This window comes from Geotrypetes seraphini, chromosome 1, assembly GCF_902459505.1.
Source record: "Geotrypetes seraphini chromosome 1, aGeoSer1.1, whole genome shotgun sequence".
NCBI classification, from domain to species: Eukaryota; Metazoa; Chordata; class Amphibia; order Gymnophiona; family Dermophiidae; genus Geotrypetes; species Geotrypetes seraphini.
Window position 1 is genome coordinate 2,181,164 of NC_047084.1, and position 24,664 is coordinate 2,205,827.

General features: G+C 42.3%; 2 protein-coding genes across 5 annotated transcripts in view; one reads left to right on the plus strand and one right to left on the minus strand.

The window, feature by feature from the left end:
* The window catches only part of LOC117369202, a 126,173-nt gene extending 124,599 nt beyond the window's left edge, over positions 1-1,574 (minus strand). Inside the window, exon 1 of one of the 4 annotated variants that reach the window (XM_033963613.1) lies at positions 1,305-1,574. In XM_033963613.1, the coding sequence (XP_033819504.1) occupies positions 1,305-1,346 (42 nt within the window). In that variant the 5' untranslated portion in view covers positions 1,347-1,574. The remainder of the gene's footprint in view (positions 1-1,304) is intronic. The other 3 variants (XM_033963426.1, XM_033963794.1, XM_033963517.1) reach the window with 3 other exon arrangements.
* Positions 1,575-1,716: 142 nt separating this feature from the next.
* The window catches only part of RIOK2 (RIO kinase 2), a 64,074-nt gene continuing 41,126 nt past the window's right edge, over positions 1,717-24,664 (plus strand). Inside the window, exons 1-4 of the mRNA XM_033963915.1 lie at positions 1,717-1,875; positions 9,783-9,921; positions 12,634-12,750; positions 22,443-22,615. Coding sequence (XP_033819806.1) covers positions 1,810-1,875; positions 9,783-9,921; positions 12,634-12,750; positions 22,443-22,615 — 495 coding nt within the window. The 5' untranslated portion in view covers positions 1,717-1,809. The remainder of the gene's footprint in view (positions 1,876-9,782; positions 9,922-12,633; positions 12,751-22,442; positions 22,616-24,664) is intronic.

The following is a 24,664-nucleotide window of genomic DNA, read 5'->3' on the forward strand; positions in this document are numbered from 1 at the left end:
ACAGGACTTAAATGAGAAACCAAGGTGGCAAGGGAGCCCCTTCTGGTGATACAGACAGGTCGTGACCTGTTTGGGCCGCCGCGGGAGCGGACTGCTGGGCGGGATGGACCTGTGGTCTGACCCGGCAGAGGCACTGCTTATGTTCTTATGTTCTTATGTTCTCAGTTCCAATTTATGAACCACTTGCCCTGGAACAGGTGACCACAGCAATGGGGCCCCCAAGCCACTCAGGCTGGCATCGGATGTGAGCATTATCCATGAGGTGATCCGGAGGGGAAGCCCTTCAATAAGAAATCCCTCTGTAGCCACCAAAGTAAGCTGCTCCTTACCTCCCATGTCCAGGGGAGCTGCATCCAAAACAAAATGAAGCAGAGTAGATCAAAACACACCTTTTCAGTTCACTGGTAAAGAGGAATTGAAAGAAATAAATGGCACCCTTCTACATAGTTTGTAACTAGAGGAGGAGGACAACAGCTTCAGAATCCTATGTCTTTGCAACAGAAGAGTGGCTAATGAGTTGGTTTTAAAAAGGTTTGGACAAATTCCTGGAGAAAAAGTCCATAGTCTGCTATGACATGGAGGAAGCCACTGCTTGCCCTGGAGCAGCAGCATGAAATGTTGCTACTATTTGGGTTTTTGCCAGTTACTTGTGACCTGGATTAGCTACCGTGAAGATGGGATACTGGGCTAGATGGACCACTGATCTGACCCAGTAAGGCTGTTCTTATGTTCTTAAGTGGTAGCTGTACTATGATGTTTTAATAAATGACTATCAATAACTTGCCTGGGCTACTTACTTACAGTGGTCATGTGTATGTACATGGTGTCTTGGGTGGTATATGCAGAGCATGCCCCTACATTTCTCACACAGTTTTGCACTTACTGCAAATTAATTTGTTCCATTAAACAGGCAGGAAGTGCAAAATCTACCACATTTTGGTAAAAGGTTCCCTTGGTTCACTCTGGTTTTCCAGTAAAATGGGGGATCAGTGATCTATGGCATATTGTAGTAGTTGAATACACATAGAATGGTTTCTATTGTTGTTAGGATATTACAGATTTGCTATATAGGATGTGAACGTCTTTTTATGTTATTTCACAGTGGATCTGGCAATGGCAGTGTATAAAGTCCGTGTGACCTGTTAACAAAATGACACCAGGAGTGGAGTGTAAACGTGGAAGTCTTCAGATGAGAGACTCGGCACCTCTTCTGAGCGTTCTCTTAGCACAAATATAAAACGTTCAAAGGAATAGAAAAGGATAAGTAAGTGGATAAGTGCACAATGTTGTGTGCAGTATTTTACCTTGGGCAATTGTGCAGCTTGCGGAGACTCGCGAGAAGTCATTCTCAGAGAGTTCTACGACTGGAACGGAGACAGGACTCAGGTGGTCACCCACCTCTGCTCCCAACCCTTCCCGCTTCACAACCGCCACCTGCACCAGGACGCTTCTCCCAGGCAGCCAGTCCTTACAGAGGGATAAAACAAACAAAAAAAAAAATCAAACCGAAACACTTATTTTTTATTGATAATATAAAAACTCCTATTCTATTCTCCTGATTAAATACAAGCAAAATATCGAAATTCCTTCAGTTTGAGAAGAAAAGGTAAATATTACTACAAAGATATACACAGCTGCTAGGATCTATTAAAAAAATTGACAGGCTATAGGGAGCAGTAGAATGGAGTCACGTGAGTGGGGTCAGCACGCGAAGCGGCGATCACGTGGAAGGGGTTACTATTTCCGGAAAAGTGAGAAGTAGCTTCTTTTTTTTTTAAGGCTGGAGCGGCGGAAACCGGAGTCGCCGCCATGGGGAAACTGAACGTAGTAATGCTACGCTACCTGTCCCGGGATGATTTCAGAGTGTTGATGGCGGTGAGTGAGAATGAAGCAGTGACTTAGTTTGAGCCGCTATGTGCACGTGTCTCTTCTAGTTCCGTGTGCCTTGAGTTCACGCTTTCTTTCTCGTCCATGTGCGTGGTTTCGGGCGTCCTGTGTGTCGACTCGAAGGAAGATGAGGGAGGGAATTAAAGGAGATGCCAGGGCTTGGAGCGTAGGAGGAAGGTATGCCAGTCTAAGGGAAAAGGAAGGGGGAGATGTGAGAGCATGGAGGGGGAGCGAAAGATGGAAGAAAAGGAAAGGAGAGAGATGCCAGAGAATCAGGGAAGGGGAGATACCAGACTATGAGGAGAGGTGTGGGAGAGGGAAGGCGAGGAGAGAGATGCCAGACCAATGGGGTGAAAGGAGAGATGGAAGGGGGAGGCATACAGTTTCTGGAAGGGACATAGAAGGAGAGAAGATGCCATATAGGGGAAGAGAGACGGCAGACAGTGGATGGAAGGAAGAGAGTTACAAGAAGATGAGGAAAGGAGAAACCACAGAAGACAAAGGTAGAAAAAAATTTCTATTTATTTATTGCTTTAGGAGACATGTGTCACTGTTTCTGTGAAGCATTGTATGCAGAGTCCAGCTTCTTGCTGGTTCAATTTAACCTTTGTCTATGTATTTTTATTTTATCCCCCCTTTTACAAAACTGTGAAGCGTTTTTAGCACCAGCCTTGGTGGTAGCAGCTCTGATGCTCAGAATTTTATGAGCATCAGAGCTGTTACCTCCGTAGCTAAAATCCACACTACAGTTTTGTAAAAGAGGGAGGGGTTAGTTTGTGATTACATATTCCTTACTAGGCGAAGGTGTTTTCTGTGTTCTGTGTGTTCGAAAGACATGGTTTTCTGTTAGGATTGACGGTGTAGGATTGATCTGTGCTGGTCTGGCTTGTTTAGTTTTACAATGGGTGTATTGATGTACTGCTCACTGCAATATGTAAGATGCTGCCTTTTCCTAGGTACTCATGTGTGACGTGTGGTTTGTTACTAAAAATCATGTTTTTCTTACAGATGGGGGGGGGGTGCCAAAAAATGATGGGCCCCGGATGTTACATATGCTAGGTACGCCACTGTATGTAAAGATACCAGAAAGCTGGCGTAGCAAAAACTTCTAAGTTTTGAGTATTTAACCCTCCCACAATCTCACGGGCACTCGTTTCAAGTTTATTGAGATTTTGATTTAAACGCAATATCAAATATTTTCAATGCGTATAACAAAAATAAATTTGGGGAAATAAATAAAACCATTTGAACCAGTGTTCCCGCTAAGCTGCGCTGGCTTGCGCTGGCGCACAAAATATTACATCGCAGCGCACACGTTTCTCGTCACAGCGCACGATCGGAAGAGGCGTACGGCAGATGGCAGGGCGGCGAGAGGAGAATCGGGCGAGTTGGCTCATAACTTGCTGGCGCCCGATATTTTTGGCTCACGGTGAAAAAAGTTTGCTCACAACACCCGCCCGCTTAGAGGGAACACTGGTGTCGAGTCCGTGCAATTCTAGAGGAAGGGTTCGAGGAGTAGGGGAGAGAGAAGAGAGGGAAGGGCAATGTCTCCACAGGGGTTAGTGTTGCGCCTACGCTTAAGTCAGGGTAGCTGGAGTATATCAATCTTTCAAATTTATTGATAATACCTATATTATCGTGCCAAAGATAATTTCTGGAGTTCATAAGATGACTTGCGTTGGTAGCTTAGCCAGGTGTGCTTAAAAATTGCCTTCATATCAGGCCTGTGACGCACAAAACCGTATGATTTTTTTTCCCCCTTGGCTTATTTTCTTGGTATTTGAGGATCTTTGCTCTTCACAAGATTCACTGACACCTCTGTGAGCTTGGTATTTTTCTGTTTTTCTCTTTTAGAGATATGTCTAGTTTCTTTTCCTTCTAGCCCATTATCAGTGAAATTAGAGATGACCCATTTAATTGTAACCTCTTCCTTTTCCATAATTCTCTTAAGGTCATGATCCTAGTTTTTTTCTGATACACCAAAGTTTCCAGTGGAGGAGATGTGCCACTTTATTGTGCTTTTCTGTATACAAAGTTGTTTCCGCCTTAAGAACTTCACAGCCAGCTGTAGAATGTGACCGTTTCCAGCTCTTGCATATAGAATCTACAGATGGCTTTTGTACCAGTTTTTGTTATGCTTGCTGTAAACCTTATTTGTAATCCTATCAATTGCCTTATCCTTAAGCAATTCACCTTTCTTTAACTATTTCATGTGTCTTGTTTTAATCAACAAACTTGTCCTGGAGTAACACATTGTATTTCCTGCGATATTTATGCATTTGCCACTTGTTTTTCCTCATTTGCTGGTCTAATTCATAAGAACAGCCATACTGGGTTAGACCGAAGGTCCATCAAGCCCAGTATCCTGTTTCCATTGGTGGGTGTCCCAAATACCTAGCTAGATCCCAAGTAGTAAAATAGACCCTGTGCTGCTTATCCTAGGATTAAACAGTGGATTTCCCCAAGCCATGTCAATAATGGCTGGACTTCTCTTTTAGGAAATTATCCAAGCCTTTTTTAAACCCCGCTAAACTAACTGATTTCACCACATTATCTGGCAACGAATTCCAGAGTTTAATTGCACGTTGTGTGAAGAAATATTTTCTCCAGTTTGTTTTGAATCTACTACTTAGTAGCTTTATTGCATCCCCCTTAGTTCTAATATTATTGGAAAGAGTAAACAAGCAAGTCGCATTTACCCTTTCCTCTCCACTAAATATTTTATAGACCTCTATCATATCACCCCTGAGCTATCTCTTCTCCAAGCTGAAGAGCACTAGCCGCTTTAGCCTCTAATAGGGAAGTTGCCCCAAACCTTTTATCATTTTCATTGCCCTTCTCTGTACCTTTTCTAATTCCACTATATATGTTTTTTGAGATACGGTGACCAAAACTGCACTACTACTAATACTTATCACTTGTATAGCACTGAAAGGCGTATACAGTGCTGTACATTTTGACATTTATAGATGGTCCCTTTTCAGAAGAGCTTACAATCTAACTTGGAAGACATACATGACATACAGGGTTGGGGATGCAGAACCTAAGGTGAGAGAAGTTAGGAGTCGAAAGCATTCTCAAACAGGTGGGCTTTTAAACAGGCCTTGAACACTGCCAGAGATGGAACCCACCGTATGTTCCAAGAATATGTTCTTTTCTAGTAGACACTCAATACCCATTCCTGAAGCCCACTCTTGTCAGATGTTCATTTGGTTGCTTACTGCCTTGAACATGCTGGGGAATCTGGACATCTTGTTTCTTTTCTTTATCTAACATTGACAAGGATAGAGAATGCAACTATCGCTTTGAAGAATCTACAGGGTACCTAATGAATCTTCCATACTCTTAATGCAAGTTGCAGTCTAGTCAGTGATTCGTTTTGCTTTTCACCTTGTTATTGCAAATGGTTCTGTTTTTATCTGTTAGTGATATGAGCAAAACAGATTTGTTTCTTGGGGAGACTGCAAATGTATCTATGCCAACTGCTGAACAGATTGTAAACAGATATGACAAACCATTGTTTGAAATGTCTGTATGCAAGAAGCCTAAGAAACAAGATGGGAGAGTTAGAATATATTGCACTAAATGGAAAAAATAGATATACCCGTATATACTCTAATAAAAGGCGAGACCCCACTTTTCCCCAGAAAAGGAGGAAAGATGGTTGACCTGAATATAAGTCGGGGGCTTAATATTCAAGTACCATGCCCTGCCAGGATCTGCACCCAGTGTCCCCTCTGTCACGCCCTCCTGTACAAGGTTCTACACTCAGCCCCCCTCCCTGCCAAGTTCTGCTGGGTACATCAGAAAAAGAAAATTGACAAAGAGGAGAAAGGAAATAGAGGGAGGGAAAAAAAGGGGAGTAGGGGAAGAAAGGAGTAATCAATTGTGATATAAAATAGCTGGCATGGTTTCAACTTTATTATGAATTAGATTTTAAAAAATGAACAGAAAATAATTCTGAATAAAGTAGCATTATCACAATGTTTGTAATCTTAAACACACAGTTGGAAAATTTTGAAGAAAAAATTGCCAATAAATACCAAACAGACTTCAGAAGTGAAAAATTTAAATCAAGAGTAAGCAAAACAATCAACACACAAAAATCTATGAAAATAAAGTGGAACTCTCCACTAAAACTGTGATCAAAAGGAAAAAGGGGAAGTAGAAGCGAAGAGTGAAAATTACCAGAATGCCAGCACAAACACAACTGATACTCAGTAGTGCACACAAATGGAAAAAGAAGGCAGTAAAGAGAGACCATGAAGATAAAAGGGGTGATATAATTAAAACAACTTTGAAAAGACAAAGTTGAAACAAAAATCTCAAACACTACAAAAATAAAATTACTGTATTTCCACATGTATAGGCCGCCCCTTTGTATAGGATGCAAAAAATGCCAATTTACGTTTTAAAACTATTAGATAAGCCGCAGTGTTACTGGAGTAGCTGAACTTTTTTGAAATCATCCCCCCCCCCCCCCCCGTACCTTTTTAAAATCCCCCTTAAATACCTCCCTCGCTGTACGGCTGCCGGCTGCCTCCTCCAGTCTCACTGTGCAGGGCAGGAGTGATATTTTTGATCTCAAGCCTGGCCCCTCGCCGCTTCCTGAATGGCTGCCTTCGCAAGAACTGACCTTGAAACTGGTCTTGAAAGGGATCTCATATGTCTTTGTTCTAGGGAAAATCTTCACTTCAGCAAAAGAATAGATACTGCCTTTCCTATAATAATCAGCTGTATCTCTATACATTTTGTCCAACTTAACTTTCTTGATGTTATCTCAAAAAGAATCCAAACATCTGCTTATATCAACTATAACATTATCAAAATGAACATCTCTTTTTCTTTTTTTTTTAAGATCTAATTTTTCAACTAAAACAGGTTTCAAAAAACCATTTTTCTTCTTAGCTGTTTCTACAATTAAATATATCAAGTCCAGAGAACATTTATTTAAAATTGAACACCATTTGGCAAGAAAATCTTGGTCATCCATGAATAACCTTGGCTGTTTGTTTATTCTCAAACCTCTGAGAATCCTTTTTAATAGACAATACTGAAGTATCGTGGCATAATGTAATTCATTTTAAATGATGTTCCTTTTGATGTTGACCTTATCAGACCACTTTTGGACTAAAGGAACAGAAGGAGATGTTGGGTTTATTCGTTTGAGCCAATCGGGGCCTTAGGCCCCTTCCCTTGCATTCCAGGATGCACCAGAAAGGGGAAGGCCCTTCCATTTTGGAGTGGTAGGCCTGCGAGCAGGAGGGACTGGGCATCCCTCTTGCAGTCATCTATTTTTGAGGTGTGGGGGGCATCCAGTGGCAGGAGGGAGTGAGCATCCCTCCTGCCGATTTATAGATATAGATAGATATATGGTTCATTTGGCAGGGTGAGGACCATCATCGGAGGGGGGGGCTTCTTTCTTCATTTTTTCTTTTTTATTTTATTTATTTATTTATTTATCATTTTAATGCATCCTATACAAGATGTTTAAGAAATACAGAAATATATAATTCTCTTAGTCATTTTACATACCAAGAATTGAAATTTAAACATCCATATAAATCATATAATACAGTCCACAACTTGAGGAGAAGAGACAAGATGAAAGTAACACCCCTCGGGAAAGGGGAATATACAAAGGAGACAAAAAACTTTAAGAAATGGAGCAGTCAGATCTTACCTATCCAAAATAAAATTAACCGCAATATTATTAACCTGTATCATCCGGTCTGTGTAGAGATACCTTTACCTTCAAGGAAAAAACCTAATTGGGCAGGTTCAAAGAAAATATATTTACTTCCCTGATAAGAAATAAAACATTTACAAGGAAATCGCAACTGAAAACTTGCCCCCAAAGCAATCACCTTTGATCTATATAACAGAAATTCTTTCCTTCTGGACTGCGTCCACCTCGAAACATCAGGAAATATATATATCCTTTCCCCCAAATAGGAAATCTGCTTTAAATTGAAATATAATTTCAGCAACATCTCTTTATCCTGAAGAAATACCAATGAGACCAATAAAGTTGCTCTTCCCTGAATTTCAATATCAGAGGACTGCAGGATAGCAGAAACATCTAGTTGAACATTTTCATCCGCTGTAGCTTTTTCTTTCTGCATTTGTTTTATATAGTAAATTCTTTGTATCGGGGGAAGACTTACTTCAGGTACCTTTAAAACATTCAACATAAAGTTCTTAAAGAGTTCTTGAGGAGACATAAACTTGGCAACCGGAAAATTAAGAATCCTCAAATTTAAATTTTTCTGCTGATTTTCCAGGTTTTCAATCTTCCTCAAAATCATTATCTTTTCTGTTGTTTGTTTGGTAATCAAATTCTTAGTCTCTATTGTTACTTTATCCAAATTTTTTAATTCAACTTGGTGTTGCTGGGTAATAGTCTCTAAGGAGCTTATCCTGGAGGTAGAATTCTGAGTCATAGTAACAAAGTTAGAACATACCAGGTGAAGATTCTCAATTGCAGACCAGATGGAGTCCAGGGTAACAGCCTGTGGTTTCACCAACGGTCCAAGGAGGGGGACATCAGCCGACCCAAGCACGGCTCCTGCTCCAGTGTTGGAAATCTGGGCTCCTGCAACCTCCCCACCGCTGGTCACCGACGGCTCCTCTCCCCCAGAATGCTGCCTTTCCAACGTCGGGATCAGCGTATCTGCTGCGTGTTCGACTTCCGGGTCAACTACGGAGAGAGAGCAAGCCTCACCCCATACTCCGGGGGAGCCCTCCCGCCAGCTCCGCTGCAACGCAGATTCTCCGGGAATGGGAGGGGTGTGCGGTCCTCGCGGGCTCAGAGAGAGCGACATCTCTCCGTCCAAGCTGTGGATTTCCCGTTCCACAGCAGCGGAGACACCCGATGTGGAAATAGGGACTGTGTAAGCTGTCATCACAGTCTGCCTCGGCGTCGAGAAGCCCGGGGTAGGTGGAGGGATACCCCTCGGTTTCCCTCTTCTTTTAGGCATAGAAATTTTATTAAGACGTGAAAATGAAGAAATTTTCCCTTCAGAACGGGAGTGCTTCTCTCAGCGTCCTGCTCCAGACGCCATCTTGTCTGGAACCGATTTTTTTTCTTTTTTAATGGGGTAGATAGTGTACCATTAAGAAAAAAGCCCCAACAGCTGAGTGGTAGGCAGCTGCTTTGGGGCTTCCCTTGCCACTCAGCTTTTTGGTCTTCCCCAAACCGGCTCTATGCATGTCGGTCGCTCTCACAGCAACTGATCAGACGGGATTATGGCGAACCTCCATGCAATCTTGTTGGAACATCAGTCGCTGTTGCACAGTCAACCAAAAAATTAGCCAACAGCAACTCACATGGTCTTAACAACCATGTTTTGTGCATCTAGCCCTAGTTGGGAATATTTTAATGAAGTTCGCTATCTATGGGTAAGGCAGGTATGCATGCAAAATGCAAACCTTTATCTGATTGTAATATTAAGGGCTCCTTTTACGAAGGTGCGCTAAGCATTTTAGCGCATGCACCGGATTAGCGCGCGCTATAGTGCACACTAGCCAAAAATCTACCGCCTGCTCAAAAGGAGGCAGTAGCGGCTAGCGTGCACGGCAATTTAGTGCGCACTATTCCACGTGTTAAGGCCCTCATGCGCCTTCGTAAAAGAAGCCCTAAGTGTATACCAGCAAAAATGAGTCTTTTTATAGAAAAACATGATTTAATCAAGTTTTTCTGACTGTGATTTAAATTGATTTTGATTTAAATCAAATCCACCCTGTTGGAAATTGATTTAAATAGCAATATTTAAAGAAGGCGACAAAAATATTTTATATATTCCTCTGATGTAGAACTGCACAACAAGGTTTATACCTAAATAAATTAGTGAGTTTAATGTCATTTTTCTTTCTGCTTTTATTGTATCTTTCAGGTTGAAATGGGCATGAAGAATCATGAAATAGTGCCAGCTAGTTTGATTGCTTCCATAGCCAGCTTGAAACATGGAGGATGTAATAAAGTGTTGCGAGAGCTGGTAAAACACAAGCTACTGGTGTATGAGCGTTCAAAAAGTGAGTTATGTTTGTAATATGTTTAGAAGTCGCAACAAGATGACTGCCTTTGGCACTATGGTTGTCGCACTTTACAAACATAAAAAGGGGAATGACAGTAAGTATATTGTCTGTGCAAGTGCATAGAAGTGAATGCACTTGTGGTACCCCACCCACTTGGATGTAACTTACAATTCAACAGGTGTCAAATGTAGTGTTAAAAAAAAGTTGAAAATGCTTTGCCTCTTCATTTGAGGAAGAGTTTGTTGGGTTTTTTTTTTTGCATCTTTTTAATATGCAACTATAATTGCTTGGATAACTGTGAAATCTTGTGTTTGGATCTCTCTAGTAAACTGGTAAGGAAGTTACAAAAGGTTCAGAATGCTAGGTTGTTGTTCATCTTAAGCTGGAAAGATAATTTTCCAATCCTTAGTGGTAAGCTCTTAATTTTGTAATCATAAAATACAGGATTGAAAGAGAAGAAACATTATTGGAATTCTATACCCTAAAGTTCTGTGTAGATGACTCCCTACAAATTCCCATACTTAATCCAGTACCCTCCCACTCTTACCATCCTAAAACCTATATTGTAATGATCTAAACAAGTAGTCTTCATTGCGAGGCCAGCGAGCCAATGGCAGCCTGCAGAGACTTTCTAGGCGGCACACACTGCAGTCCGGGGTTCCATTACCCTCCATGGGATCCAATGCCTCTACTTACCAGTAGCTGCTCTTTCACTCTTCGGGCAGCATAAATGAGGTAAACACGCTGCCTTTAGCAACCTGGAAACTTTCCCTCTGCTACTGCTTCCTGTCTATGCATAGATGGGAAGCAGTACGCTAAAGGCAGTGTGTTTACTACACTCACGCTGATGGTAGCCTGAAGAGTGCAAGAGCAGCTACTGGGAAGGAGAAGGGTGAAGAAATACTAACCACCTCCCTGCGATTCGGTAGAGAGATGCTGGACTGTGGGGATAGGGAGGAAAAAAAGATGCCAGATCTCCAGGGAAGGGGAGACAAGACAGATTACAGACCATGGTAGGGAGGAGGGAAAAAGAGGAGACAGCACCAGACCACAAGAAGGGAGAAAGGAAAGGATAGAGATGTTGGACTACTGGAGGGGGAGGGAAGGAGAGAGAGGGATGCCAGACCATAGAAGGGAGGGGAGAGATACCAAATCACAGGAGGGGGGAGGGAAGGTGAGAGAAGCCAGACTAATTTAGGGAGAAAGAAGAAAGGGAAAAATAGGATATACCAGACAACAAGAAGAGGGAAAGGGAAGGAGAGAGGGATGCCAGACCAGGGAAAGGAAGGAAAGGGGAAGAGATAACACATACCACAGGAATGGGAAAAGGAAGGAGAGAGATGGACTACTGGAGGGGGTAGTGAAGGAGAGAAAGAGAAGGAGGGGAGGCGAGAGAGATTCCAAACTATGGTAGTAGGAGGGGAAAAGAAGGATAGAGATGCCAGACCACAAAGGGGGAGGAGGGAAGAGAGATGCCAGACTGGGAAGGAGAGGAGAAAGATGCCAGACCACCAGAGGAGGAGATGCTGCACAGGGATGGAGAGGAAGGGGAGAGAGGGAAGAGATGGTGCAGAAGGATGGGAGGGGTGGGGAAGGAAAGAGATGGAAAAGATGGGAGGAGATGGTACATATGGGGAAGGAAAGAGAGATGGGAAAAATGCTGTTTAAGAAAAGATGGGAGGAGATGGTACACGTGGGGAAAAAAAAGAGATGGAAAAAATGCTGTTTAAGAAAAGATGGGACTAGGGGGGAAAAGAGGGAGGAGATCGTATATGAGGAGAGGAAAGGAAGACATGAAAAAGTAGATAGATTGAGAAGGAAGCAGAAAAACTGAAGACAGTTGATTATTAAAAGTTAATGCCAAAGATGGATGTAGGACAGAAAGTGAAGGAGAGATAAACAGCAAATGAATAAGAAGGCCCTGGAAATAGAATTAAAAACAGAGGCAGAAGGAAGTGCAACCAGAGACTGGGAAAAGATAATTAGAAATTTTTTTAAAAAAAATCACCAAACAAAGGCAAGAAAAATGATTTTATTTTTAATTTAGTGATTGAAATATGTTAGTTTTGAGAATTTACATCTGCTGTCTATTTTGCACTGTTCAGGAAGAAATGCATTTGTTTCTCTCTCTGTTGGTGTTACTGTTTATGTATATTAGGACTTTTAGTTTTGGTCCTGTGTTTTGCACAATTTTTTTTTTTCCTGTGTTTTGTACGTGATCAAGGCCATGTGTTCTGGTAGGAATGGATGTCATGGCCCAAAGTAGGAGCATATTTGTTGACTCTCCTCTGCCCCTTTTGGACCCAAAATGGCTCTCACTTGAAAATAAGTGAAGACCACTGATCTAAACGGTTACTGAAAAATATGAGACTGCTAGAATGAACATACAATCATCTCCCTTCTGGTATTCACCTAGTTTGTTTGGGGAATGATGAGATGCTAATTGAAAAGTTAAACTTTCATGATCCTATTTGCAGATTTTATTGTATTAACCATAAAATATCAACTTTGCATTACTTCTCCAGGAGACTGCTATAATTTCATAAGAAACTATTAAGAAGATTTCACATTTATACTTTACATCTTGTTTCATAAGAAACTATTAAGAAGATTTCACATTTATACTTTACATCTTGAATGTGTACAGTAAATGACTTGAAGATTTTGTTTTCACATTTTAAAATTTTCTTTTATTTAAATTTCACTTAGCTGTCCAAGGCTATCGTCTAACTTATGGAGGTTATGACTACCTTGCTTTGAAAGCTCTCTCTTCTAGAGAGGTTGTCAGTTCGGTTGGAAACCAGATGGGTGTTGGAAAAGAATCAGGTAACCTTTTTTTTACGTTAATGTAATTGCAACTTACCAAGGGGTCCTTTCACTAAGGCGCGCTAACCGATTTAGCGCATGCTAAATACTAAGGCGTCCATTATATTCTATAGGCTCCTTAGCATTTAGCGCGTGCTAAATCGGTTAGCTTGCCTTAGTAAAAGGACCCCCAAGATTGTTTGGTTGGTTGTTTTTTTTTTTTGTTGTTGTTGTTGTTTTTTTTAAAGAGAATCTCTAGGCAATTTTCATTTGCCTTGTTTGTCTTGCCAGGCATTCTACTCTGCCATCTTTTCTTTTTTTTTCCTTTCCATCCCTTCTTTATAAGATGGTTAAGGCAGTTTAGTCTCACCTTGGCAGACAGATTGTGCTGCATAGTTGGCTCTCTTGGTGTCTTACCTCAGCGTCATACCCTGAGTGTCGCTCATTTATTACCTGTTTCCAATATAATCATCCTTGAGTACAAGATTAAGTAACCTGGATGTTGATGTCTGGCCAAGTGTTCTGATCTGGGACCTGGAAATCAGTACTATAGTTTGAAAGTAGCTCTGCCATAAGAAAGTGCAGCCAGTGGCTTTTATAATCTGAAGGATTTTATTACATATGAGTGTATGAAATAACACTTCTTGTTTCAGCTTGGTTTACCAACTTTGCCTTGAAGGAAAAAAAATGAGCAGACAATCATATCACTAACTAGAATGAGAACTACTTGACCATAGCAAGGGACTTTCTGGAAATCTGCTCCAAGCAAGAGCAAATCTAGGGTTCAAGGTGATGGGATGCTCGCTTATACATGATGCAATTTATATTTCCTTCCAGAGTATGTCAGATCATGTATGCAGAATGGAGGATGGCTTCTTCCCTGACTATCCTTCTGTAAATTGTATGATCTTTTCCCATGCAAAATCACAGGACCCAAGGCAATGTCAAACTGTCTTAAAAAAATAAACTTGGAATTTTACATATAATATTAAACATTTGTGTTTCTAATAAAAGCTAATATTTTTCTAAAATGTATGCATTCTTTGCCAAATGTTGTTAGATACGAGTGAGTAAACATGACAAGTAGGAGTTTAACATGGTACATCCTCATTTTACATAGTAGTCATTATATATATATATATATATATATATATATATATATATATATATATATATATATATAAAACTACAATTAAGGGATCAACAACGAACAAATTTTTTGCTATGCCTCCATGTAGAATATGCAAGAGAATGAAGAGATATTAGTCAGAGTAGGTCAAGAGAATTAAAAAAAAAAAAAAAAAAAGTTAAAATGGTCTTGTCACCTGTGTTCAATCCATATACTTTAAACAAGAGTTACATGTTTTGTAATATAGGAACAAGTTTGGTTCAGTTTTGGGACTATCTGAACACTAATCCAAATTCAGGATTTTCCTGCAACCACCATAGCAAGTTTTCAGGAAAAGTGCCACACTGTAGCATGTATATGGACAGATTGTAAAGTAGAAACGACTCTCCAACAGTCAGTCCTTCAAAGTAGATGCCTTAGAAACTTCCATTTTTTTGTTGTTATATAGCAAGAGCTAGTCTTTGATTGGTACAGAAAGGTTAAGCTTTGAGCCATGGTGATAAGTTTTGACTTAGAATCTGCTTCAGCAATTGGAGGCTGGGCTATCCTAGTTGATTGATGGTCTTTATGATCTCTTGAGTGCCATGAGTATGGCACTTTGTTATAGCTTCAACGCACCAAGTCAAAAAATCCCAAGATCAAAATGAAACAGACTGGTAAGCTATAAGATTCAAGAGGTATGATCAAACTGTACTCTCAGATACAAAATACTGACCCCTGAAGAAGCCAATTTAGGGTGAAACGGGTCCCCGTAGGGTTGTATTAACTCCACTAAGATAAGTGTGATTTATTTATTTATTTATAATACTTATTTTGAGCACTTTAGAGCACTTTTTGCATTTTCATTCTGTACTCAATGATTGATATCTCAACCTGCAATCTTGGTTATCGAGATCTTTGATGATTGACCAAGCAGGTATCTGAGAGTACAGTTTGATCATACCTCTTGAATCTTATAGCTTACCAGTCTGTTTCATTTTGACTTTGTTATAGCTTGTCAGTTTCTCTAGATAATTAGAAAGGATATGGAAAAAACAGAAACAAGACCACACCAAAACAGAATGGAAAATCCAAATCAAACAATACAAAACCAAACTGAAGGAAAAAAGAAAAGACTACTACTCCAAACTCATCGGCACCGAAAAACCAGACACAAAGACTTTTTAACCTCTTAAGAAATCTCACTGATACCAAACCATTCCTCGCCACCCAAGGAAACCAGACTCAACAGCTACCCAATTAGCGGACTACTTCAAACAGAAAATCATCACAATCAGAACCACATTCAACAACTCACGAAACAATATAGAAGAGATACTAATTAAACCCACAATAGATGAAGCCATCTCAGCAGATAGGATCTGGACCAACTTCCCAACAATACAATGGTCAGACCTGGACCGGCTTTACAAAAAATACAGCAAATCTTCATGTGATTTGAACAACTGTCCTCCATTCCTACTAGCTACAGCATCCACTAAATTTAAAGCTAGACTCACGCTATGGCTGCAAACTACATTCAGGGAAGGTCACTTCCCACCGGAACTAGGCAAAATTATAATTACTCCTATACAGTGGTGCCTCACACAACGAACTTAATTCGTTCCAGGAGCAAGTTTGTTATGCGAAAAGTTCGTTATGTGAAACGCATTTTCCCATAACAATACATGTTAAAAAAAATAATTCGTTCTGTAGCATAAAATATGCTAAGATGACATAAAAAAAGATAAATTTTTGGTTATTATTTTTATTTAGATACATCTAAAAACATAATTGTTTTTTAAAACAACACACTTTTTAAATTTAAAGACAGACTAAGTAGAGTCTAATTTTACAGTGAGAGGGCAGAGTCTCAGCGGCAAAAACTGGGACTTAACTGTTCATTTTTTTTTTTTTTCTACCGTGTTTCCCCGATGATAAGGCAGGGCCATCAAATAAGACAGCCCCCCCTTTTTAGAAAAAAATGTAAAATAAGGCACCCCCCCGCAAATAAGCCACCCACCGATACCTGCGCTTACCCGAATCGGGTGGTACGGTGGGTGACTCCGTGTGGTCCCTGGCACCCCCGACACGATCGGGGCAAGAGGGAGCTCAAGCCCTCTTGCCCCCCCGACTCCCCGACACGATCGGGGCAAGAGGGGGCTCAAGCCCTCTTGCACCCCCCCCCCCGACTCCCCGACACGATCGGGGCAAGAGGGAGCTCAAGCTCTCTTGCCCCCCCGACTCCCCGACACGATCGGGGCAAAAGGGAGCTCAAGCCCTCTTGCCCCCCCGACTCCCCGACACGATCGGGGCAAAAGGGAGCCCAAGCCCTCTTGCCCCGCCGATTCCCCAACTCCCCGACAATATCGGGCCAGGAGGGAGCCCAAGTCCTCCTGGCCACGGCGACCCCCTAACCCCACCCTGCACTACATTACGGGCAGGAGGGATCCCAGGCCCTCCTGCCCTCGACGCAAACCCCCCCCCCCCCCAACGACCGCCCCCCCCCCCCCAAGAACCTCCGACCGCCCCCCCAGCCGACCCGCGACCCCCCTGGCCGACCCCCACGACACCCCCAACCCCCTTCCCCGTACCTTTCTGTAGTTGGCCGGACAGACGGGAGCCAAACCCGCCTGTCCGGCAGGTAGCCATCGACGGAATGAGGCCGGATTGGCCCATCCGTCCCAAAGCTCCGCCTACTGGTGGGGCCTAAGGCGCCTGGGCCAATCAGAATAGGCCCGGGAGCCTTAGGTCCCTCCTGGGGGCAGGGCCTGAGGCACATGGTCGGGTTGGGCCCATGTGCCTCAGGCCCCGCCCCCAGGAGGGACCTAAGGCTCCCGGGCCTATTCTGATTGGCCCAGGCGCCTTAGGCCCCACCAGTAGGCGGAGCTTTGGGACGGATGGGCCAATCCGGCCTCATTCCGTCGTTGGCTGCCTGCCGGACAGGCGGGTTTGGCTCCCGTCTGTCCGGCCAACTACAGAAAGGTACGGGGAAGGGGGTTGGGGGTGTCGTGGGGGTCGGCCAGGGGGGTCGCGGGTCGGCTGGGGAGGCGGTCGGAGGTTCTTGGGGGGGGGGCGGTCGTTGGGGGGGGGGGGGGTTTGCGTCGAGGGCAGGAGGGCCTGGGATCCCTCCTGCCCGTAATGTAGTGCAGGGTGGGGTTAGGGGGTCGCCGTGGCCAGGAGGACTTGGGCTCCCTCCTGGCCCGATATTGTGTGGGGAGTTGGGGAATCGGCGGGGCAAGAGGGCTTGGGCTCCTTTTTGCCCCGATCGTGTCGGGGAGTCGGGGGGGCAAGAGGGAACCAGGCGGAGAGAGGGCAGTTAAGCGCAGTGCCTGCGCGGAAGGATGCAGCTCGGGCGACTTCGTTGTGTGAAACGAAGTTCGTTGTACGGATCAAGACATAAAGTTCGTTGTGCGCAGCGTTCGCTGTGCGAGGCGTCCGTTATGCGAGGCACCACTGTACTAAAAGATCTCAAAGGTCCAGTAGTCAACCCAACAAACTATAGACCAATCGCTTCTATCCCACTATACGTCAAACTAATAGAAGGCCTTGTAGCACACTATCTCTCCAACTACCTAGAAGACCACCACATTCTGCATCCATCGCAATCTGGATTCAGAACTAACCACAGCACAGAAACTCTACTGGTATCGCTATTAGACATAGCCCGACAGCACCTCAGCAAAGAAAACAAGCTGCTTCTCATCCAACTCGATCTTTCAGCAGCATTCGACCTAGTAGACCATCCCACACTACTCCAGATACTAGACACCATAGGAATCTCAGGTAGAGTTCACAACTGGTTCCAAGGTTTCCTTAAAACACGATCATACAGAGTTAAGTCAAAAGATCTTATATCCGACTCATGGTCAAACCCATGCGGAGTACCACAAGGATCACCACTATCGCCCATACTATTCAACCTCTTCATAGCTTCCCTAGGCACAACTCTAGACGCCCTAAACATAGTATCATTCAGCTACGCGGACAACATAACCATCCTCCTCCCTTCGACATCCAAGACCCCATATCCACAGAACGCCTGAAAATAACAATGGAAATCATAGAAAAATGGATGTCCAACCATAAGTTTTAGCTGAACTCGGATAAAACTAAATTCCTACTACTAGAGAAGGACAAAAAAACCATCCTTAACAGAACTGGAATTAAACACAATCAAGTACCCAATACAGAGCACACTCAAAATTCTGGAAATACAACTAGACAGAAACTGCACAATGCAGACACAAATCCACAAAATCATCCAAAAAGCATTCTTCACCATGCGAAACTTAAGAAAAATAAGAAAATTATTTAACAAAGATCAATACAAGATCATAGTACAATCCCTTGTATTAAGTATTGTAGACTACTGCAACAGCCTCTACCTACCATGCCCAAATTACATGATAAAACAACTACAGACCGTTCAGAACACAGCCCTCAGACTCATCTACTCCCTTAGCAAATATGACCACATCACCAATGCCTACCTAGACTCTCACTGGCTACCGATAAAAGCAAGAACCCAATTCAAATTCTACTGTCTACTATTTAAAGTAACCCATGGTACTGCACCCAGTTACCTAAACAACCGCCTATACCGTAACCTCTCACCCAGAATAAGGAGAACTCAGAGCCTATTCGCCTACCCTCCTCTCAATGGTACCTGATGCAAGAAACTATACGACAACCTTCTAGCGACACAGGCAGCGAAAATTGACCCTACCATCTCCAAGCTGCTGATCAAAACAACAGACATTAAAGTATTCCGAAAAGAAATCAAAACACATCTATTCAAAAAACACCTCCCATCATTCTAACCTCATTCTTATTTGCAATAGCATATTCTCTCGTGAATACCACCACCACAGTAACACCTAGTCAATTCTTCAAACCATTTCCCATAGTCAGAAACCTAAACAAGAAATCACCGTCTGTAACCAGAAAACTGCTTCCTTCAACGTTATGTAACTCTCTACTGTATCCTGAATGTATTGTTATTCATCATTGTAACCTGTTATATACTTGCTTCTTTATTTTGTAATTCTCCTGGAAATGTCCAGACTACTAATTTGTAATCCGCTTAGAACCACAAGGCACAGGCGGAATAGAATTCACTAATGTAATGTAATGCAAATTGGTCGACAAATGTGGCTTCTAAGTCCTATCTTAATAAATTCCCATTTAAGGACAAGTTACTTTTTGTGGAAGAACTTGACAAAATTATTAAATATTTAGAAGAAGCTAAGCCTCATAGATTCCCTGAGTTAAAGCCTAAATCCTTTGTATGACTTCTGGTATGTCAAAATTTAGGAATTTCAGACATAAGACAGGTCTTTCTAATTTCCTAGCATTTAATTTTTCAGTCTAGACAGCCTTCCTTTCCTATAGGAAAAAAAGGTCAGGGAGCATGAGTTTCCAATGCTCCTAGAACTACCCAATGATGGGGGTCCAGGTTTGCTGATGTCTTTGTCATTGGCATAGAACAGATAGAGGATTAAAAGGTCAGGGAGCATGAGTTTCCAATGCTCCTAGAACTACCCAATGATGGGGGTCCAGGTTTGCTGATGTCTTTGTCATTGGCATAGAACAGATAGAGGATTCCACAGTAAGTACATACCAACAGTCAGACGTGGTGATAGTATGATGGTGTGAAGATATTTTGCTGCATCAGGACCAGGAAGACTTCTATTATTGAAGGATCCATGATTTCTACACTGTACCAGAAAATTATTAAGAATGTCCAGTCATCTGTCCATGGGCTGAAGTGTAATTGGCTCATGCAGCAAGACGAATGATCCAAAATAGAAAACAAATTTACATCTGAATGGCTAAGGAGAAAAAAAAATTAAAAGTTTTTGGATTGACCAAGTCTTGACTTGAACCCCACAGAGATAATAATAATAATAATAATATTTTATTTTGTATACCGCCATACCCAGGGAGTTCAAGGCGGTTCACAACAGATAGATGAATTGCATACAGTGCGATTAGAAAAAAGAAGAACATAACAAAGCAATCGTAGGGTCAAACTCGTTTACATTAACAATTTAGGTGAGGGAAGGGCCAAATACGGGGTACATACAGAGTGTGCTGAAGTAGGATACAATTAAGTTTAAGAGAGGGGGGAACAAAGCATATTAGCTGGAAAAAAGGGGGGGGAGCAACAAACTTAGAAGGGGGGCGGGCGGAAAAGTAAGGAGAGGGGGGGTGAGATGGGGGAAGGGGGGCGTTAAGGGATAGGTCTGTTGCAAAGAAGGGTTTTAATCTGTTTTCTAAGGTGGAGAAGGGGAAACGTTATGGCGGAAGAGGGGAGCGTTAGGGATTTGGTCCGTTGAAAAGTAGAGTTTTGAGCTTTTTTCTGAAGGGGGGGTATGAAGAGCAGTCAAGTATGATTTGGGCGAGCCATGAATTTAGTTTGGCCGCTTGAAAAGAGAAGGTTCATTCGAGGAATCTTTTAAGATGACACGATTTCAGTGAGGGAAAAGCGAACAAAGTTGATCTGCGGGAGCTCTTCTTATTATTGTTCAGGTTGAAGTGGGGGTAAAGATAGGCTGGTGACATACCAGATACGGTTTTGTAGCAGATGCAAGAAAACTTAAATAGAACTCTGGATTCGAATGGCAGCCAGTGCAACTTGTTGTAGAAAGGGGATATGTGTTCCCATTTCTTCAGGCCAAAGATAAGGCGGATGGCGGTATTTTGGACTGTATTTTGGACTGTACTAGGATCTGAAATGAACAGTTTGTGCATGAAAATCTACAAATGCATCTGAATTGAAGCAGCTCTGCAAAGAAGAGTTGCCTAATTCCTCAACAGCAATGTGATAGATTGATATCAAAATATAGGAAACATTTTGTTCTCAGGTTTTCCACAGCTGGCATTGTGCTTGTTGCAGATTTCCATGTCTCGCTGCGTCTTTGCCAGGTAGAAACTGACATTTCAGCCACCATGCTGTAGCTTTCTTCAGGGTATGTTCTGAAATCTGCAGTGTGACTTTATAAATAGTGGATTCACTTACCTGATTGGGAACAGGGCAGTCCACCAATTTGAATTTTGGCGGAAAAGTCAGTTGGTCAGAAATTTGAGTTTTGTTGTGAAAGTCCATAGAATGGAAAAAGTCTACGGGGAGAACATCTTTAAACCTACCAGACTTTTTCCATTCTATGGACTTTCACAACAAAATTCAAATTTCTGACCAACTGAATTTCACGCCAAAATTTATATTGGTGGACTGCCAGCAGTCCACCATCAGGTCGGTGAACCCTCTATTTATAAAGTCACTCTGCAGACTTCAGAGCATACCCTGAAGAAAGCCACAACATGATGGCTGAAACGTCAGTTTCTACCTCACAAAGACGCAGCGAGACCCGGAAACGTGCAAACAAGTAGGAAACATTTTGTTGCAATCATTGCTGATTAAAAGTGGTGCAACCAATTATTAATTTTAGGGAGTAGTTTTTTGTTTTTTTCACATGGGTGTTTGGATAACTTTGTTCCTGAACAGTTTAAATTATTTAATTTATTTATGTGTTTACTCAAGTTCCCTTTGACTAATTATTACATTTTGTTTAAAGATCAGAAACCATTGAGTGTGACATATATGCAATAATAGGTGAAATTAGGGGGGGGGGGGGCTAAAACATTTTATATCACATTAGCCTCTTCTTGGGTGTAATGTACCTCCTGTAAAGCAGCATCATGGTCCATTCAATTTACATCTACTAAATTCTCATATGGCAGGTAGAGGAGTTCTTAGAGCAGGGATGACGATTCCTTCCCATCATGATGAATGCATTTTTACATCCCATGTGTCCTGGTCTCATCTGGTGCTAACAAGGAAAGAAAAATTAGACCTTACTGGCCAAATTTTCTTCCCTCTAATCGCACTAGATAGCCACCCTCTTTGTATGATAGTTTTCATAATGCAGTACTTTTTGTGTCATTTTACTTTTCAGTATTTCATGTTCTCCTATTCAGCAACTGTTTTGCCATATGATGTTGTTTATTGGCAAATTTTGAAGATTTTCTAGGTTTAAGCACACTTTTTTTTTTTTAATCCGCTTTGAGCTGCACAGGTTTCTATGTTCTCTGTTCTATCTGATACAGAATAGAACAAACCTGTTTTTGTCAGTGAATTTGGGTCTCATTATCTGATAATGCTCATGTTTGTATTGCTTTGTCTTTGAGGCCCATGCCACAGCGAAAGACCTTTACCCTTAATCAGTTAATAAATGAGGGAGAGCAATATCCCTCTTTTTTTTTTTCTGTGGATGTGTAATGTTACTCAGGGTAAGCAGTTGTTTTTCTCATGCCTGTCTTAATTACAGACTATAGACTTTTCCTCCAGGAACTTGTCTAAACCGTTTTTATTTTTAAACCTAGCTACACTAACCACAGTTACCACACCCTCTGGCAACAAGTTCCAGAGCTTAACTATTTGAGATGAGCGAAAAAAAATATTTTCTTCTATTAATTTTGGGAGTAATTTGAGTGTCTCCTGGTCTTTGTACTCTTTGAAAGAGGGAAAAATCGATTCACTTTTACCTGTTCTGCACCATTCAGTAATTCACCAATCATATTCTGTTCTCATATTCTATAGATATTTATATTGTTGCAAATGAAGAGAATCAGCTTGCACTGAAGTTGCATCGACTTGGCAGAATTTCTTTTCGTAACCTAAAGAACAAGCGCGACTATCACAAACACCGGCACAAGATGTCATGGCTGTATTTATCTCGTCTGGCTGCCATGAAGGAATTTGCCTATATGAAGGTATTTTTTCATAAATTTTAAAGTAATCTAGATTTGTGTGTGGGTGTGTATAATATGCTATATAAATAACCCAGTGTCCTCAAGTAATGAAATTAAAGAAAACGAGGAGAAAAGACCTCAAATACCCTGATATCAATGAACTTGACACTTTAAATGGGGCTGTGAATATTCTCATGACCTTGTTACAATGTCAGACTTTTTTATAACCTATTTTTCCAGTGCAATAGGTGAGACATTCTAGACAGCTGGGTTATTTCCCCATTATCGCATTCTGCAGAAGGAGTCCACTCTGGATTTTTCACTCTGCCTCTGCTGTACTTCACTGGGTTCTCTTGCTCCATCTACAGTTCTTTCCTTCTGCACGTGTGCCTGCAGGAGTGTTTGTTCTGCTCTTCCCATTTTATTTTATTTGTATGGGGTAATTTTGTTGTTGTTCGTTATTTCCCCATGTTATTTCATTTGTGTGGTGTAATTTCATCCTGTTTTTTTTCAGGAATTCGGTATTTGGAGCAATTTCACAGCTCTGCCTGCTTGAGAACACACAGACTTAGGTTTAGATCAGTGTTCTTCAACTGCCGGTCCGCAGGGTTTTGCAGCTGCCGGTCCACGGTGCGGTTGGCGCTGCATCATCAGGCCGGCTTCCTGATTGTTGCAGTGCATGGGGCTGTAGGAAAAGGCCAGAAGGCAGGCTTCCGGATGAGGTGCAGGACGCGCACGAGGAGCCGCTGCCCACGGCACCGTGCACTGCAGCACTCCTGTGAAGTTTGCACCAGCTTTCAGAACAAAGGTACATTTATGCTTTCATAATCCTCTCTTATCCCAGGACAAGCAGGCAGGCTTGACAGCCTGTGAGAGACATTGGGGGAGGTTGGAAAAGTGGGGTTTTGAGTGTTTCTGGATGTTCCCCCCCTCCTGAAAAATCCTAAAATGTCATTTTGAAAGTTTGGGAACTCTGAAAAATATCACGATTTTGGCACAAATTTTGTGCCAGCGACCATCTTGGATTTTTATCAATCTTTTTTAAAATTTTGCCTAGAAAACTGCCAGTCATGGAATCCTTGGGCTCTCCTCGTGTGAATTCTTCCCATGATTGTGCTCCAATTGCTATGGGGGGTTGTAGCGTCCAGCTTAGCTTCTCCCCTGTTGAAGCAGGTGACCAAATGCTCAGCTAGCCCAGCGGGAAGGCCGGCATTACTTTCAGGACTCGACATGGCTGGCTCTTAAGAACATAAGAATTACCGCTGCTGGGTCAGACCAGTGGTCCAGTGCCCAGCAGTCTGCTCATGCAGCGGCCCTTAGGTCAAAGACCAGTGCCCTAACTATCAGCCCGGCTGCTGCCTCCCCTAAGAAACATATATTTAAGTCATCTAAGGGTGATTTTATGTCCCAGGAGCTGGACACCATTTCTGAATTCGTAAACTTTTTTTTTTTTTGTAGTCTTTGAGTTTTTCCAACAAGTGTTCTTTCCCTTAGCAGTTTCAATCCGCCTCCACAGCATCTCTTAGTGGTACCTTTAGGTGCATCCTCACCTTAGCCTGCTGCAGATGTTGCACTGCCTGATCCTGATCTGAGGGACCCAGCAGATGATATGTCTCCCTTGTGTGCTGGTACCTTTAGGTGCATCCTCACCTTAGCCTGCTGCAGATGTTGCACTGCCTGATCCTGATCTGAGGGACCCAGCAGATGATATGTCTCCCTTGTGTGCTGGTATAGTGCTTCCCAGAACGGGAGATAAATGATTGTGTGCTAGATCTGCAGATTCTTCGGGGACTTTGGATCCTGGTGAAGATACTACAGTCCTGAGCTTATTTAAGTTTTCAACTCTGCCAGATCTTACTGCTGAGTCAGTGCAGGAATTGAACTTTGACCCTCAACTGGCGTCATCCACTTCTACCTCCTGGTTTTGTGGTGTGTGCTGACACCCAGATATGGTTGTTCTGGTCTCAGAGCAATTTGACTCTCCAGAGGATGCTCTGTAAATTTCTAGAGCTTTGTCATGCTTGTTTCCTCTGGCACAGGAATATCAGCAGCTCTTTGGGCTAGCCCAGG